The sequence below is a fragment of the Ammospiza caudacuta genome, chromosome 2, assembly GCF_027887145.1.
Source record: "Ammospiza caudacuta isolate bAmmCau1 chromosome 2, bAmmCau1.pri, whole genome shotgun sequence".
Classification (NCBI taxonomy): domain Eukaryota; kingdom Metazoa; phylum Chordata; class Aves; order Passeriformes; family Passerellidae; genus Ammospiza; species Ammospiza caudacuta.
The window spans coordinates 47,417,911-47,433,222 of record NC_080594.1 but is presented as its reverse complement, the minus strand read 5'-3'; the positions used below and the strand labels follow the sequence as shown (position 1 = coordinate 47,433,222).

The 15,312-nt window shown below is 43.4% G+C and overlaps 1 protein-coding gene across 2 annotated transcripts in view; it reads left to right on the top strand.

Annotated features, from left to right (window-relative positions):
- The first annotated feature begins 731 nt into the window (after positions 1 to 731).
- Positions 732 to 15,312, top strand: part of EXPH5 (exophilin 5) — a 36,964-nt gene continuing 22,383 nt past the window's right edge. For both annotated transcript variants that reach the window (XM_058800338.1, XM_058800336.1), the window contains exon 1: positions 732 to 992. In XM_058800338.1, the coding sequence (XP_058656321.1) occupies positions 874 to 992 (119 nt within the window). In that variant the 5' untranslated portion in view covers positions 732 to 873. The remainder of the gene's footprint in view (positions 993 to 15,312) is intronic.

The following is a 15,312-nucleotide window of genomic DNA, read 5'->3' as shown; positions in this document are numbered from 1 at the left end:
AGGACAGATACAGCAATTCATGGTGCTCTCACCACAGAGCTGAGTTGCATTAGAGCTGTTAGAATGGAGTCAAGATGAAATTACTCCCGAGATTTGATTATAACTCCCAGATCAAGAACAAGAATAGTTCCCTATTATTTCTTCAGGAAAGCCTTACAGGAGATAAATAGGTAACACTGTCCCGTTGTTCCCTCGTGCAAAACTTGCCGCTTTGTATCCACTCCGCACAACTACGGGCACGTCCTCCTGCAGCAGCGGGACGCGGCGTGCCCCACGGAGGAGCTGCCGGGGGCCGAGCGACGCCCGGGCGGAGCGCCGGGGCCGCATTCGGGTGCCGTGGAGAACCGGGCATAGACGTGGCGGGGCTTGCCCGGCGGGAACGGCGCCGTCAGCGCCAGGAGGGAACCGCAGCGGCCCCGCCGTGCGAGCGTGTGCTCCCTGGGCAGTGCCACAGCAAACACCGCTCCGAGCGCTCAGCGCATCACCCGACTGAACCGGGGTACACGAGCACGGGGCGAGCGGCCACTCCAACACCAACGCCCACTCCGGTTCCGGCTCCGGCTTCGGCCCCGACGGTGGTGCCGCCTCCCCGCTCCTCCCCGCTCCTCCCTGCCCTGCCCTGCCCTGCCCTGCCCTTCCCCGCCCCATCCCGCCGGGCTGCGCTGCGTTCGCTGCGGAGGGAGTTGCCCAGCCCGGGCCAGGGCGGTTCCGAGCGCTCGCCGCGCCGGCTGTCGCCGTTCAGGGACACGCGTGTCCCGCGGTGCCGGCGTGCGGGTCCGCCCGGCGCTCGGCCATGCTGGTGCGGCTGCACGCTCCGCGGGGCTCAGCGCTGCCCGCCCGCCTCCGCCCGCCCGCCCGCCGATAAGCCAAGCCATGACCGCAGCGCCCCAGGGGCCAGATCTCAGCTTTCTGAACGAGGAGGAAGCCAGGGCGATTTTCCGGGTGCTGCAGAGGGACGCGGAGCTCCGGCGGGCAGAGAAGGACAGAGTCAGGTACCGGCTTTCAGCCCGTCCCGCCGTGCCCATCGCGCCCGTGGGGAGGCGGAGGGCGCGGAACGGGGTTTGCGGGGCGCACACGGCCCCAGCCCGGCGGTGCGGAGGGACGCTCATCCCGACGGGGAGAGCGGGAAAGGAGGTGGGCAGCGGGAAAGGGGGTGGCGGGGGGCGCCCCTCGGGGAAGGTCTGCGCCGGCCGAGGGGCTGCGGGGCTGCGCGGCAGGGAGGGCTGAGCTCCCCGCGGTGCTGCCGGGGCTCAGCCAGCGCTGCCTGCCGCCGGAGCCGTCCGGCCGGGCACCTGGAGCATCGGGACGTTTGGGAAATGCGTGTTGTGACAGAGACGGCTCTGAGTCACGGCTGCGGCTCCCCGTGGCACCTCTCCTTCCCCGGGGAGGAGGAGGAGGCCACTTCTGTGCTTCGCCGTGCCGCTGGCATGGGGTGTGGGCTAAACACCGGTACCCGGGAGACCACGGCGACGGGGAAGTTGTGCCGGACCTTGCAGGGAAACGTAGCAACTCTGAGGCTTTTGAGTCGATCCTGGCAGCTTTTGGAAACAAAGGTAGGCGCTCACCTGCCTGAAAGGTAGTTCACGAGACTCTTTAAAGTGACTTAATTGAATTCTCTCTGCCTTATCAAGATATAGGACACCTCGACCTTGTCTCTAGCTCGTATTTCTCCTTTGTGCAATCATCAAAGCTATTTGTGTTGATAGTGAAAGCAAAGGTCGAGGAGTTAGAAGAAATTATGCTGGAAAATGAGCCGTTTATTATTAAAGGTTATAATTTCCTCCCGGAGGTATGAATTTTGGCACATTGTGAAGTGAGAGGCAGTGTGTCCTCTCAGATTTGCAAGTGGGCACTTTTCACAAGAAATGCTTTCAAGTAAGATATAGAGGGAATGTTAATGAGTAACATTTGCGTCAAGTGGATTTTTGTACTGTGTATTTTTGATTTCAGTAAAGTGGATTTTATGATGAGCATGGTTAAATATTATGTGTCAACAATGACTTACATCTAAAACTTGTCTTGGTTTTCTGTGGCATGTGCACCTGGACTGAGTTAAGTTTGGCAATTTCTTTCTTCCCTAATTTGGTATTACTTTTCTGATTAATTTCTGTTACATGTGTCTTATTATTACTCTCCCAAAAAGAAAAAATATTTTGCTGGATATAGGGAATTACATAGCTGGAGGCCTGTAAGTTTAAAACTAGAGGTTTTGGGACTAAAGCTGAAGCAAATGCATTCCAATGCTGTTGAGAGCCTTGTGAAGCAGTAGCCTGCTTTTGAGCTTGAGGCTTTCACCTACCCCCAAATTTGTATTTTTCTTTGTCTATGCACTTAGGACTTTGTCAATAGAAAATGTTATTTATGTGAAAGCTGTCAAAATAAACATGGTATAACAGGTTGTTTCTGGTGATGCTTTATTGAGATGTAGTCTGTTTAAGTCTCAGCTGAAGAGGTATTGACAAGTTGAGCAGAAGGTAGGTGAAGTATTTATGACCAAGGTGCCATACTGAAAATCTAGGTTAAACCCTGGATCTGTCAAAGGTATGTGTCCTTGGGCAAGTTTCCTAATCTCTCCTGGACCTAATAAAAGTACTTTCTTTCTCACTCCACTTGTCTACCTGGTCTTATTTAGACTGTAAGCTCTTCAGGCCAGAAGACTCTCATCAGGAGCAGACAGGTTCCAGTCTGTGTGGTGTTGCCCTGTGCTACTATAATCAAAGTAATAACAGTGATCACCCTGGAGGGCCAAATCTTGCAGTTCCTATATGACCACAGTGAGCTTCAGAGGCTCTAAACAAAATTGCATTTTTTGTCTCATATGCCTTTGTCTCATATGCCTGCCTCCTTGCCATTCTTATTACTATTATTTTGATAATTAACTTCATAGACATTTTTTCAGTATAAAAGTTTTAAAAGAATGCCTGAGAACTGTGGCAGCCCACTCCTGGGATATTTTCAAAGTGTGATTTTGTAGCTATTTGATTGATGCTGTCAATCAAACAAGGCATACAGGAGATACTGTGGAATGGAAGGAACAATTTCATTAAGACTACTCTTTCTGCACAAAGTTAGTGAAGTGAGTTGCCCTTCAAACTGCTCTTGAGCATGGTTTTGGAAATAGCTAGTTGGAGCTGGGCAGGGCCAGGGAGCAAATCAGTAACAACCAGTGGTCAGAAACAAATTGGTAAAGTGTTTTCAGTGACCATCTGTATTTACAATGCATCAGGTTCCTGTATAGACCAATGTAGACTGGACTGACAGAGGGAATGAAGCATTTGCTGCCAGACCAAAGTCAGGTTCCAATGACTGCGCTGATCTTCTCCACACTGATGTCATACAAGCAAGCACATAGCTGTCTGCCAGTCTCTTAAAAGATCAATGAAAAATTGAAACTCATTCCCACTTATAAAGTGGGATCTAGAATCCTAAAAGCAGGAACAAGCTACATTTGTTATACTGAAAAATGTTAACTCCAGTTAATTTTGAAAGATGAAATAAGAAATAAAATCAAAATATTAATTCTTACATTATCTGTGGTTTATTGTGACTTCATCAAATGTATTGAGCTTGCAATTATTTCCTGACAAGTACATTTATTTTCTTGTTGCTTACCTGCGCTGGATAGAACTGGATCTCTCTTCATCCAGTCAGCACAGCCGTTGTGAAATGAAGTGTATAATGGGGAGATTTTCTGGGGAAAGGTTGCTTTATACAGCCTCTCTCATCTCCCTTTCTCTTAGTAGCCTTTATGCAGAGCAGGAACATGTGAGTTATGTTGTCAACTGTGAACATTTGTGTAGCTCTCAGCTCTGCTTGGTGCTTCCCTCCTGTTGCACATTCTTTGGGAACCGTTGGCCCTTTCTTGGCTCCCTTGGAAGCCTTCAGACCTCTAAGCCTGGCCCGGGACACCTCTCAGTATAGCTTTGGCTTTTATACAGAAATGAACTGTATGTCCTGTTGGACCTTAATTTGTTCTTGCTCTGAGCAGGGAGGAGAGCTCTTGCTGTGTCCCGGCCTGCTGGTTCCCAGGAGTGCATTTTTTGGCCGGTTCTCTCCTTCCAGTGCCCTCTCGTGGCTCCTCTCAGCTGTACCTTTGAGCAGCCACCACAAACCAGCCCTACCTGCCTCCTTCTCCTTGAAACAAGTTCAGAGAAGCAGCAACAGTCAGCTTTGGTATAACTCATATGGCTGCTCACTGCTATTTACACCGAAAATAATTCAGAAACTTATTAATCACGTATATAATAATTTAAAAGAAAAAAAAACTTACTCATTTTGAACTTGGGTAATGCTTCCCTTCAGATTTCTTTGCTCATCCAATCCAGTTTCATTCATAATACCAATTCAAAGAAAATTTCATTTATCATGCTAGTGCGGAAGAGAGATGGAATTTAGTATTTTATATATCAATATACATGCATTATTCCATTATAGTATTTGCAGTATTAAGGCAGGAGTCCAACTCAAGTCATTAAATGCTACTTAATAAGCCTGGTTAGTGAAACTGATGATTTTACAGAAGCTTGTGGAAGGAAGTTCCTTATCACAAATACTTCAGTTAGAATTAGATGTCCAGGAGAAGGCAGGGAGGAATACAGCATGTTCACAGTGCAATATCCTGTTCAGATGGCTCTCCAAAAATTCTGTTTCTATAACAGTGCAATGAATACTTGCACAGGTATTAATATCACAGATCAACTTTCTGTATGTAATGAAATAGGCCAGAAAATCACATATTTGACTAATGGTTTCAAGACTACAGAGTCCACCCAGCTCATCTTCCTAAGCTTTGTTCTGCAGCTGCTGGGGACAGAAATGAAAAAAAGAACTGACAGCTAATAGTTGCACAGAGACCTCCAGGTCCCAAAGGCCAAACAAACCTGAAGGTGTTTCTCTTTTCTGTCCTTTATTGATGAAGCAAATGGGCAGGATGAAGAGAGGCTGACTGCCTTCCATCTCTTCAGGACAGCACTTCAGAGCCTGGCAGGTAGCAGAGGAACTGGCAGTCCCTGTAGGAAGTCTCAGCAGCATTAGGGCATGAAGCTATGGGATACAGAGGTGGAGCTAATGCCTTTTATCTCCAAGGCAGCTCCTCCCTCTGCAGAGTGTAGAGAGGCAGACGGTGCCCAAGCAGGTGTCATTCCCGTCAAGTTTGCATCTCTGATGTCTCATAGCCTGAACACTGGGTGTTGAGATGCACCTCCACCCCTGGAACTGCATCAAGGCCAAGAGAACGCAGCTGAGATGAGAAGATCCAGGAGACATGGAGCCAGCTACTTAAAAGAGGCAGCAGGTAGGAGGATGTGGCATGGGATCAGGTAGCTGGTACAGTTGCAGGTTGTCCAAAAAGTGAACAGTTGGAAGACAGAGTAGAAGAGTTATGGATAAATAGAAAATGCATGTAAAAGGGCACAAAAGCTCTGTATCCTTTAATAATTTTATTTAGGAGACTTGGCTGTTTTATGCTCCTATTACAATTGCATGCAATAGTCTTGTGCTGGTTTTGTTAATCCTTGAGAAAAAGGGAAATATTGTTATCTTCACTTACAAAAAAGATATTGAAAATAACTGAGAGACTGAGCCACAGAATAGGGAAATGAACCTATCTGCCCTAATAGCAATTTACTTTATAGATCATGTTTTGAGAACTAAGTATGCATGTATTATTTAAGGATTTTTTTTCTTTTTTTCAGTAGGAAGAATGGCAAAAAAATAATTGCCAGCTCTAGAACATATCTGGCACCTCAGCCACTGTCTCTGAATAGAAACTGAAAAAAAGAGGAAAGGGAAATGGAGTTTGTGGGAGAGGAGAGCACTCATTCTATTTAGTTTAATTTGTTTTGCTCTTTTCCAGGTTGGTTTATGCTTTTGGGGGGGGAATGTTTAGGAAATTTATTTTACAGATGACTATGAGAATAGACAGGAGCAAAACAAAGGTTTATTTTAATTTACCCTCAAATTTGAAGATGAAAAGCACATGAAATTAATTGGAAGGTACAGTCAGCACCACTCAGTGCTCCACTCTTGCTGACCCATTAACAACATTTGAGTGTTGTGGGAAAGATGAGTCCCCTCCTTTGACTGTTCCAGACAGTCTCTAAATTAAATCATTTGGACATAGTTACTTGTTACAGGCACACAGCTGTTCTTACTGCCTCACGCAGATCATTTACTGAGTTCATTTGTGGCAAGTAATTCCTTATTGTATTCTCCTGACTGCCATTTACTCTCACAGGTCTGGCAATAGGAGGGGAATACAATCCTGTGTTGGAAATGTATTTTTTTTCCTTCTTCTCTTGGGAAGACATTTGTTGCAGAAGTGCAGACATACTCAGTTTTGTATGTATTTAAGCATATTCATACTTGGTGCTCCAATTATATTGTCTTGCTTACAGTTTGAGGGGTCTGCCATTGCAGGCTTTATTTTGTCATATTCACAGAAGTAGTCCTCTTTACTTTCTTGGAGATCAAGAATAACTTGTTGGGTGTTAGAGATAGGGATTTGGGGCTCAACTCCTCACAATTACAAAGAATTTTTAAAAATCAGCTCCAAAGTACATGAGCTGCATGGATGGGGAGAGCAGACAGGATACCAGGACAGCATTACTGAACAAAGCATTAATAAAGAAATTCTTTCATAAGAGATACTCCACCCAGGAATGTTTCTGGGCGCAAGTGTTCTATTGTGTCTTGTTGTGGAGGAGATACTATTATTACTTACCACTGATACTGTGCCACCGGTGTGTTTAGTGGTTTGTAAACACTAATGAAAATAGGCCTTTGAAGCCCTGAAGGGCTAACATGCTAAAGAAGTGCCAGTAGAAGCAAAAATGGCAGGGAAGACCGGGACTTAAAAACCTTTACTTGCTTTGGTAAACAATTGCTATCATAAGAATCCCATTTTGAGACTTCCCTTGTTTGAGTGGGGGTACTGTAACCAAATGCAATTGGTAAGTTGCATACCAAGTTTTTTCCTCATTGTGTTTTTTAATAGTCCTATCTTGTGGTGGGGTCTAGACTCACAGACTGGGGCTTCACACAGGCTGAGAAGGAGAAGTAGGAATGGCCAGGGGCAGGTAGGCACTGTGTGTGCCATTTTCTCTGTTGGTTTTTACTCTATCCATCTGGGATAACTAGACCAAAGGCTGTGATGTAACTCCAGTTTTATGCCTACAGAGCAGAGTCTGGACCAGCCTTGCTGCCAGCTCATTGGTCTTGTCCTTTCATACTGAATTAATTTCAGTGTCAATCCTTTCCTCTAAAGATTTGTGCTTGGTGTTTGAGGGCAGGGGGTTTCCTATGGTGTGTGTGGTGGCAGAAGGAAGAACCTTTTGAAGTGTGTAACATTTGGAACAGCCTGTCAGCAGGGCACTGAATGTATTTCTGCTTTTTTCAGGTTACTGGGTCCATGGTGGCTCCCCACAGGGCTGGCAGGGCAGGGCCTGGCCACCAGGGCCTGTGTCCCATGACACAGATGGGCAGCGCAGTGATGGCTGTGGTGTCATGGCAGGGCCGGGGCCGGGGCCAGGCTGTGGGGCTGAGTCACGCTCAGGGCTGGGGTCAGGCCTGCTCCCCCACAGCCCGCTGCTCACGGGGCAGGGCCGGAATCATGGGGCAGGGCCATGGTCAAGATGAGCAGTCAAGACAGGGTCAGACCTGGTGCCAGTGACCAGGGTCAGCCATGGCCTGTGATGGCCAGGCAGGCCAGGGGTGAGGGGCCGGGCTGGAGGCCGAGTTGGGTGTCAGCCTAGGGGTCAGGGCACAGATGGAGCTGGGGATGCAGCTGGGGCTGTAAGTGGAGCACAGCCCAGCGGGACAGCCTGTGCAGCTCCCAGGGAAGGAGGGCTCACCCCTGCTGAGCCTGTGGCTGCTGTCTGCACAACACCTTTGTCTAAGGACACCCAGCCCTGCTCTGCCCAGGCTGGTCCAGGGCCCAGGCAGCCAAACCCACAGGAGCAGGAAGGACACTCTCAGGGCACTTTCACCCGTGCTCATTCAAACACAGGCTTTGTGCCTGGTCTTTCAGACTGCTGAGACTAACTTTTGTATTTTCAAGCGACCAAACAGTGTGAAAGTGAAAATCACAAAGATTATTATTGTTATTATTGAGTTCACTTTCTGATGTCACTAGGGCTGCCAAAAAGTAAGATGGTGTTGAAACTGGATGAGATTTAAGCAAAGACTTACTGTTAAGTCATAGGCAGACATTTTCGAAGTTCAAACTTAATGGTAAAAGCAGAATTCACTGAACTCTGTCTTTATAGATAAATTGACCAGCCTTCACGAATAAATAGGTCAGACACAGCAGAGCAAGCAAGCACTAACTATTGAGTAGACAGTCAATATGGGGAGTTATTCTGGAATAGATAATGCAGAACAGTCCAAGTTTTTAAGGTTTTCCATGGACTTGTGACCCAATTACAGTCTTGTGCACCTTGTAGGAAGTCTGCACACTTCCCAGGTCTGACCTTTCCAGCAGTAATAGTCTCAACACCCTCTGTCTCCTCCACAATTCAAGTGCAGAAGTTTAATTAATAATTGACATTCTAGTTGGAATGAGAAATTACTGTTAGGTGGAAGACAGCTTTCCCTACTAGGATAGCAGAGAGTCATTGAGGTGTCTATATGATGAGAATGATTATCTCATGCTGACAACTTCTACACAGTGTCCCAACACCTCCAAGTCCTTGCATCTATTTCAGAAATAATAAATTGGCTATGCCAGTAATTCAAAAAAGTGTTTTGCAGAAACACATCTGATTCACGTTCAGAGTGGCTGGCTATCTCCCCATGCGTACTGGCACAGCTGTGCTCTGGTGGTGTGCTCAGGTGACATGTGTGTCTCATAGGCCTGTGTGTCACAAAGACTGCAACACCTGCTTTCCCTAGTGAAGCCCAAGGAGCTGGAGTTTTGCTGGATTTGGCCCCTGATGTACTTCAAACTCCCGTATCCATCCAGACATGCAGCACTTGTACCTCCCGCAGACGTGGCTCTCAGCCTGGCTAACAGCTGGGGGCAAAGCTCCTTGGGCTGTGTCAGGACTCCAGCTGATGTTCACTGCTTTCTGTCAGATACTGTTTTGATGGCATTTGAAAATTGTGGTATCTGTCTCCTTTTCTTTTTATAAATTTAGGTTTTGCCAGTGGTTTGTGTATAGTCAATTTAATCATCCTTTAAAATCTTTTTTCTCTCTGAATCTAGTTTTCAAATCAAGTGGTATCTGGCCCACTAGAGTTTTGAATTTTGGGCACAGAGACCCCATTTTCTTTTCTGTTCCAGAAATTTAACACAGGACTATCTAAATTAAGGCCTGACCTCTGTTTGGTCTTTCTTGTAATTGTTTTAAATTGACAAATTACATATTTCCTTGGAGCTTACAGTCTGAAAAAAATCACTACTTAAGTATTCAATGCAGGAAATTCATTAAAGCAGGTAGAAAAAAATAGGATTTGTTCTGAGGACATGTGCATCTAAAACATCAAAGGAAATTTATTCCTAATCCTTCTCTGCAGCTAAATTATTATGTTTACACTGTTAAGTATAATAAACTATATTTAAATGTCTGCATTTTAAACTCTTAACTGAACCTATCTTATTTTTCTCAGAAATAAATAAATCCATATCCTGGTACCATATTAACTGTGAACAACACATCAAAACCACAATAGCCAGGAGTAAATTATGAAAAGTACAGTGTATTTACACTTTATAGCACATTAATTACATTGAATTTACTTTGTTATTGGAATAATCAAGGAACTGTAACACTTATACTGGCCATGTCTTTGGATTCTTAGATCAGCAGGGGTCTGAATGCAGAGAGCTGCAGTCAGGAAAAGCTTCAGCACTGTGTCTGGGGTGCTCTGCAGTCTCTTTCTTCATTAGAGACTTGTGTGTCCTTAAATACGTATTTATTTTTCTGTGTTCTTTAATATATGCAAAATTATACACATGTAAATATTCTACTTTAAAGCATTATTATAATAAAATATTTCCATTTCCAGTGGAAGAGTTGTGATAAATTATGTGAGTCTAAGGTACTGTGGCAGAGGATCTCTGTGTAAGTATGTATTACATACATGTATAGAAGCATTACATTTCCAGATGAAAAACACCCACTGTGTCAACTTTTAAAGCTTTCATTAATTCTTATGACCTATTTCCTTAGTTTAAAGCAATGTAAATGAGGCTTTTGTAGTGTTACAGTAACACATAAACTGTGTGCAGGTACACTGACCTGTCTTACTTCTGTTGTCCAGAGCTGTGAACTCTGCTCAGTGTGAGACTCTGTACAATTATCTGAGATTGCAGAGGTGCGTTTTGAGAGCCCTTGGCTTCAGGCTTAGCTCTGTACAAGCAAATGGCCTTTTTGGAGCGTCTCAACTTCAGAACTCTGTCCAAACCCATGGGTCATCATACACAAATCTGCTTGTAGAGATGAGGATTTGCTCTTAATTTGAAACCAATTCCCCTCCTACAGAGTTCTCACCTAGCCTGTGTTTTGTTTCTGGTTTGGGGTGGTTTTTGTTCTTATATTGTTTATTAGGAAAGGTTTTTCATAAAGAAAGTCAAACAATAAGATGAAGAATAGTGTCTGCATTTTATGTCTTTGTAAGGCAGTTAACTTTACAAGACATGACTGAGCTGTAAATTACTTGCAATAGATGACTATCTCTTTGCATGCTATCAATATTTATAAAAGTTCATTGTAATCAACTAGCAGCTCTACCCTGGCAGAGTAAATATGTCTCTGTTAATCATTAGCTTCAGATTTATTGAGAGACCTGATCATCAGCCTTCCAACCCATCATGTGGTACACATGGTATACATCTTACATTTCTATGTAAGATTTCTGGGACAGAAATTCAGGACCTCACAACTTATTCCAGTGTTTTTGGACTGAGACTACATCTATGACTGCAAATAAATCAGAGTCTTTATGTGGAGAATTATATCCATTGCCTCTATTAGCATGAATTAATATTAATAGAAATTCCTATTAATGAAGTAATCTCATTAGAGACATTAATTACTACCATTCAGAAGCTATGTGACACACTTTAAAGATGATAAGTGGGTTTTCTTTCCGTTGCATCATGGGTTTGTTTTGTTATTACCTTACAATATTGGTAGGTAGCTTGCAATGTAACACCCTTTTTTCTAGACTATCATTTGTAGCCTACAGAGACATGGTAACTAATGGATAAAACATTCACAGAATGGAGCTTTCCCCTGTATTGCATGCATTGTGAAAGGAACTGCAGAGAGTCAGCCCAAGCTGGAGAGTCACCAACAGCTGTGACATTCCTAGTGGTATTCCACCTCATTCTCTCCTAGTGACCAGCTGCCCAAAGAACTAAAAGCTTTCATTTTCTAAGTATTTATAACTGCTAAAAGATCTGTACTTACAGACTTTGTTTGTTCCAGCTGGGCTGAAATGATGTTTTCACTGTAAACCCGGGGTAGCTGCTAAAGAAATAGTTTAGTGTTAACAGTAATGTCTTGAGGCATTGTTGCACCTTGTGTGCATGATTAATCACCCTCAGCTCCCGTGATCTCAGGTTTCAATGCTCTGTTTTGAAAACGTAACTTTTTGAAGGCAGTCGTTGAGCTTCTCATTTCAGAGCATTAACTAAGAGCTTCTGATTCCTGAGCTGTCAGAACACAGAGGAGTTATGTAGTCAGCGTGAGAATTAACCTTTGTTCTTGCCCTTACAACATTTCCTAGTTTTCCATTTCAAAGGAAAGTGTGTGCTTTTGCTCAAAAAAGCAGACAAAAGCTTCAAGGGGAAAGGAGTGTTGGACTTGATGAAGGAAAAGAGCAGCTAGTGTAAGTCACTATATTAATTTCACATAGTTTAATATGAGAAGCTAATGTTTTGGAGAAAACACAGGTAACTTTTGGTCACTGTACAGAGGGTGCCAAAGTTAAAGAATTGTAGACACAAAAGTCATTGTGATTTATAGAGTAGAAGTATTCGATGTCCATTGGGACTTCAATGTTTCGTGTATGCTCATAAATCTCACTGGCTTTGCGGGTTGTGTGTAATGAATGCACACAGTGCCACTGGATTAGGCTATCTCAAAGCAGGTGATCAGCTTTCATTTAAATGAATAAATTTGCTGAATAGAGATAGTGTAATAATGTCAGATTTTGTGATTTATGCTATTTTTTAATTAAGAAGAGGAGAGGTAGAAATGGAAGGGTTTTCCTCATAGCAGATAAGGTAGAGCTTTAGTAAGGGTAGAGAAGATGTTCTGCCTTCAACTCACATATTCCCTGACTGTATCCCTGACACACACAGCAGGTCATAATGTATGAATCTGATACCTGTTCTCAACAAAAGTGTTCTAAGGACAAAATTATATTTCTGTCTGCAAGAGTCTGTTTCTGTAGCCCTACTTGCTGTTTAAAGGATACTTGTGACTGCATATCAAATTCATGGGCAGAAGTGATATCTTTGTGTTTTAAGTACTTCTGACTATTAAAGGTACAGTCTGGGATGAAAAACTAGAGAAGATCAATTACTTTTCCACTTTCCTCTGCCTTCTGCGTCTTGGTTTTGCACATAACTGGAATCTAAATACTTAGGGATAATTATGAGCTGGCACTGTCATGCGACCATTAAAGTGGAATTGAAAACATATGCCATACAGTTCAGTGCTGGGCACTCCTGGCCTTCAGGTGAATATTTCTTGGCACTTCCAGTTGCTCCTTTCCACGCAGGGGTGTCACCACTAGGGGACTCTCCCTGCCGCAGCCTGACCTGGTGCCTGTTGAGGAGAGTTGAAGTCCTTCCATTGCATTTCTTGGTGTTCAGGTCCTGGTCAGTCACAGACACTGAACTCACACTCTTTATTCTGCACTGTTGTGCCACATGCTCTGTGCCCACGCACATCTTTAGTTCTGTTGGTCACATACTCGGATAAATACATCTGAGGGCAACTTGGTGGGTTAATGGGCATTATAAAATGAATACATAATGACAAAAATGTCAAAAAGATGAAAAGGATGAACACTTAGAAAACTATTATTTCAGGGGAAGAGAAAATTAAATTTGATCAGCAACGACGTAGCAGGTTAGATTCAAGCATTATTGATTGACAACACATTTTATTCATCAAAATAGAGGAGACCTTGACTTTTCAGAGAATTACTGCAGAAATGCTTAATTTTACATATATCAAATAAACAAATAAGTGAATTTTCCGTTAGATCTTTTTACATTGTCTTGTAGTATGTACAACCAAAACATGGGAGTCTTTTTTCCTCTGTTATTCATCTACTTGTGCATAAAGTCTTACAGGTAATAATGAGGCTGACTTGGTTCATTTTTCTTAGCCAAAGAGACAACAGTAAGAAAGAAAAATAAACAAAACATGCTTTAACCTGAGTAAAAGTATACCAGCTACTAAGAATAAAGACTGCCTTAGAAAACAGACCTGTTAGGTGTCTGACATGCTAGGAAAGAGTGTGTTGACTCATTGTTTTTCTTCCTGGTAGGATTAGCCTGCCACAGGAGCTTCTCTGGCACCTTGGAAACTGAAATGTTGTTGTTATTGCTATTATATGTTTCTAGGAAATTACAGATAATAAATTTTTTCAAATTATTTCACATGTGGTAGCCTTTGCCTTTCTCAGTAATACTTCTTTTCCCTTTTTTTTCTAAATAAGATGACAACTTGGAAGCATGTCTTTAAATTGTTTTCATAAAATTAAAAGGAACTATAAGTAAGAAAATATACTTGCATATGCATTTGTCCTAGTTTGGAACAAATTTGGAAGGGAACTTCCAAAAGGATGTTCCCTAAAGGGCAAAATTCAGCAGCTCTTCCCCCCCATCTATTCAGGTGATAAACAGCCTTAGAGAAAAGTAGAAAAGTCTGTTTCTTTAACAAGCAAAGTATTCACAAACACAAGAAAATGAAAAATATTAAACAATGGAACCTCTCGCTGTTCTGAAGAGACGGCAAATTCAGAGAGTCCTTTGTAGTTCAGAGTCCTTTCCGTGGGTGTGTCCTTGGCTTTCTCTCAGTCTCTCCGGGGCTCGGGTCCGGTGTCCCGGCCGTGCAGCTTTGGGTACCCCTGGATGATGGTCCTGGTGTTCCCGAACCAACAATGGCCAAACCGTTCCAAAAAAACCCTTCTGGCTTCAGCTAACCAGAGGAAAAAACAGCAAATATAACAAGGGAAAACTCCCCCTCTGTCTGCAGAGCAGAGAATTCCGAGAGCACTGCTTACCTCTGTGTTGTGAACACAGCCGCGAAAAGAATTCCACCACTTGTCCTTCTTCCCCTCTTTGCTCTCAGATCTAGTTTTAAAGGTGCAGAATGTATTTCTGGGCTAAACAGACCAATGGGGATACAATCCAGCATCATAGGGTTGCCCCAGGAGAGCGTTTTAGAGCTACTTGCGGCTGTGACAACAGCCAGAGTTTTCTAGAAAAATAGCTGGTCATAGAAGTGATGGAGTTGTACAGTTCACCAGTGCAGCATAAAGTGGTATGAAGGGGGTAAGTTGAAGTAAAAAAAAAAAAAAATTGGGAAACAACAGGTTCTTCAGGCATTGATTTTTCATTGATCTCTAGCCTTTTCTTCCTGACAAAACAAGGAATATGAACAGAGTAAAGAGAAAAGCTTGGTTTAGGTTACTGCAAGTTATCTGCCCTGCTGTATTTTTTATCTAATGCTTTCAACACTACTTTTTTTCTGCAATCTTTTCAGTCTTGTATTTTCAGACACTGAGAGCTTTGATCCAATGAGCAAGTTTGATCTGTTTATTCTTCACCTGGTGCAATTTTTCATTCTTTGTAGTTGCTGTTTATCTGTTCTCTTTTGAAGTGTGTGGTAAGAGTCCTTTAGGATCAAATCCTGCTCTGTTAAACTCAATAGAAATAATAATTTCTGCTTTTAGCAAAAATAGGATTGAATCCTCTGTCCTCTGCAAACAAGTGCTGTCCCCAAATGTCCTATTTGGCAACCCAGTTTCTACTACCTTGAACACATGTTCCTCTTTATATTCAGAGTGAAGATGGTAAGGAAAATGCCTTTCCTCTTACAGTAGCAATTAAAACTCCTTATTATGCTAACAGGAAGTGGCAGGGGAGGCTGCACATCTATGGACAGTATTTATGGTAACCCACATGAAAGTCTAGAGCACACAAACATTTAGGGTAACTTTTCCCTGGAGATGTCTGTAAGAAATACTGGGACATCCTTGTGTCAATAAGGAAGAGACGTTTTTAAAAACACTGCAAAGAAGTTGCTCCTGAGTGATTCATTGGTTTAGACGCTCTGTAGAATAATAGAT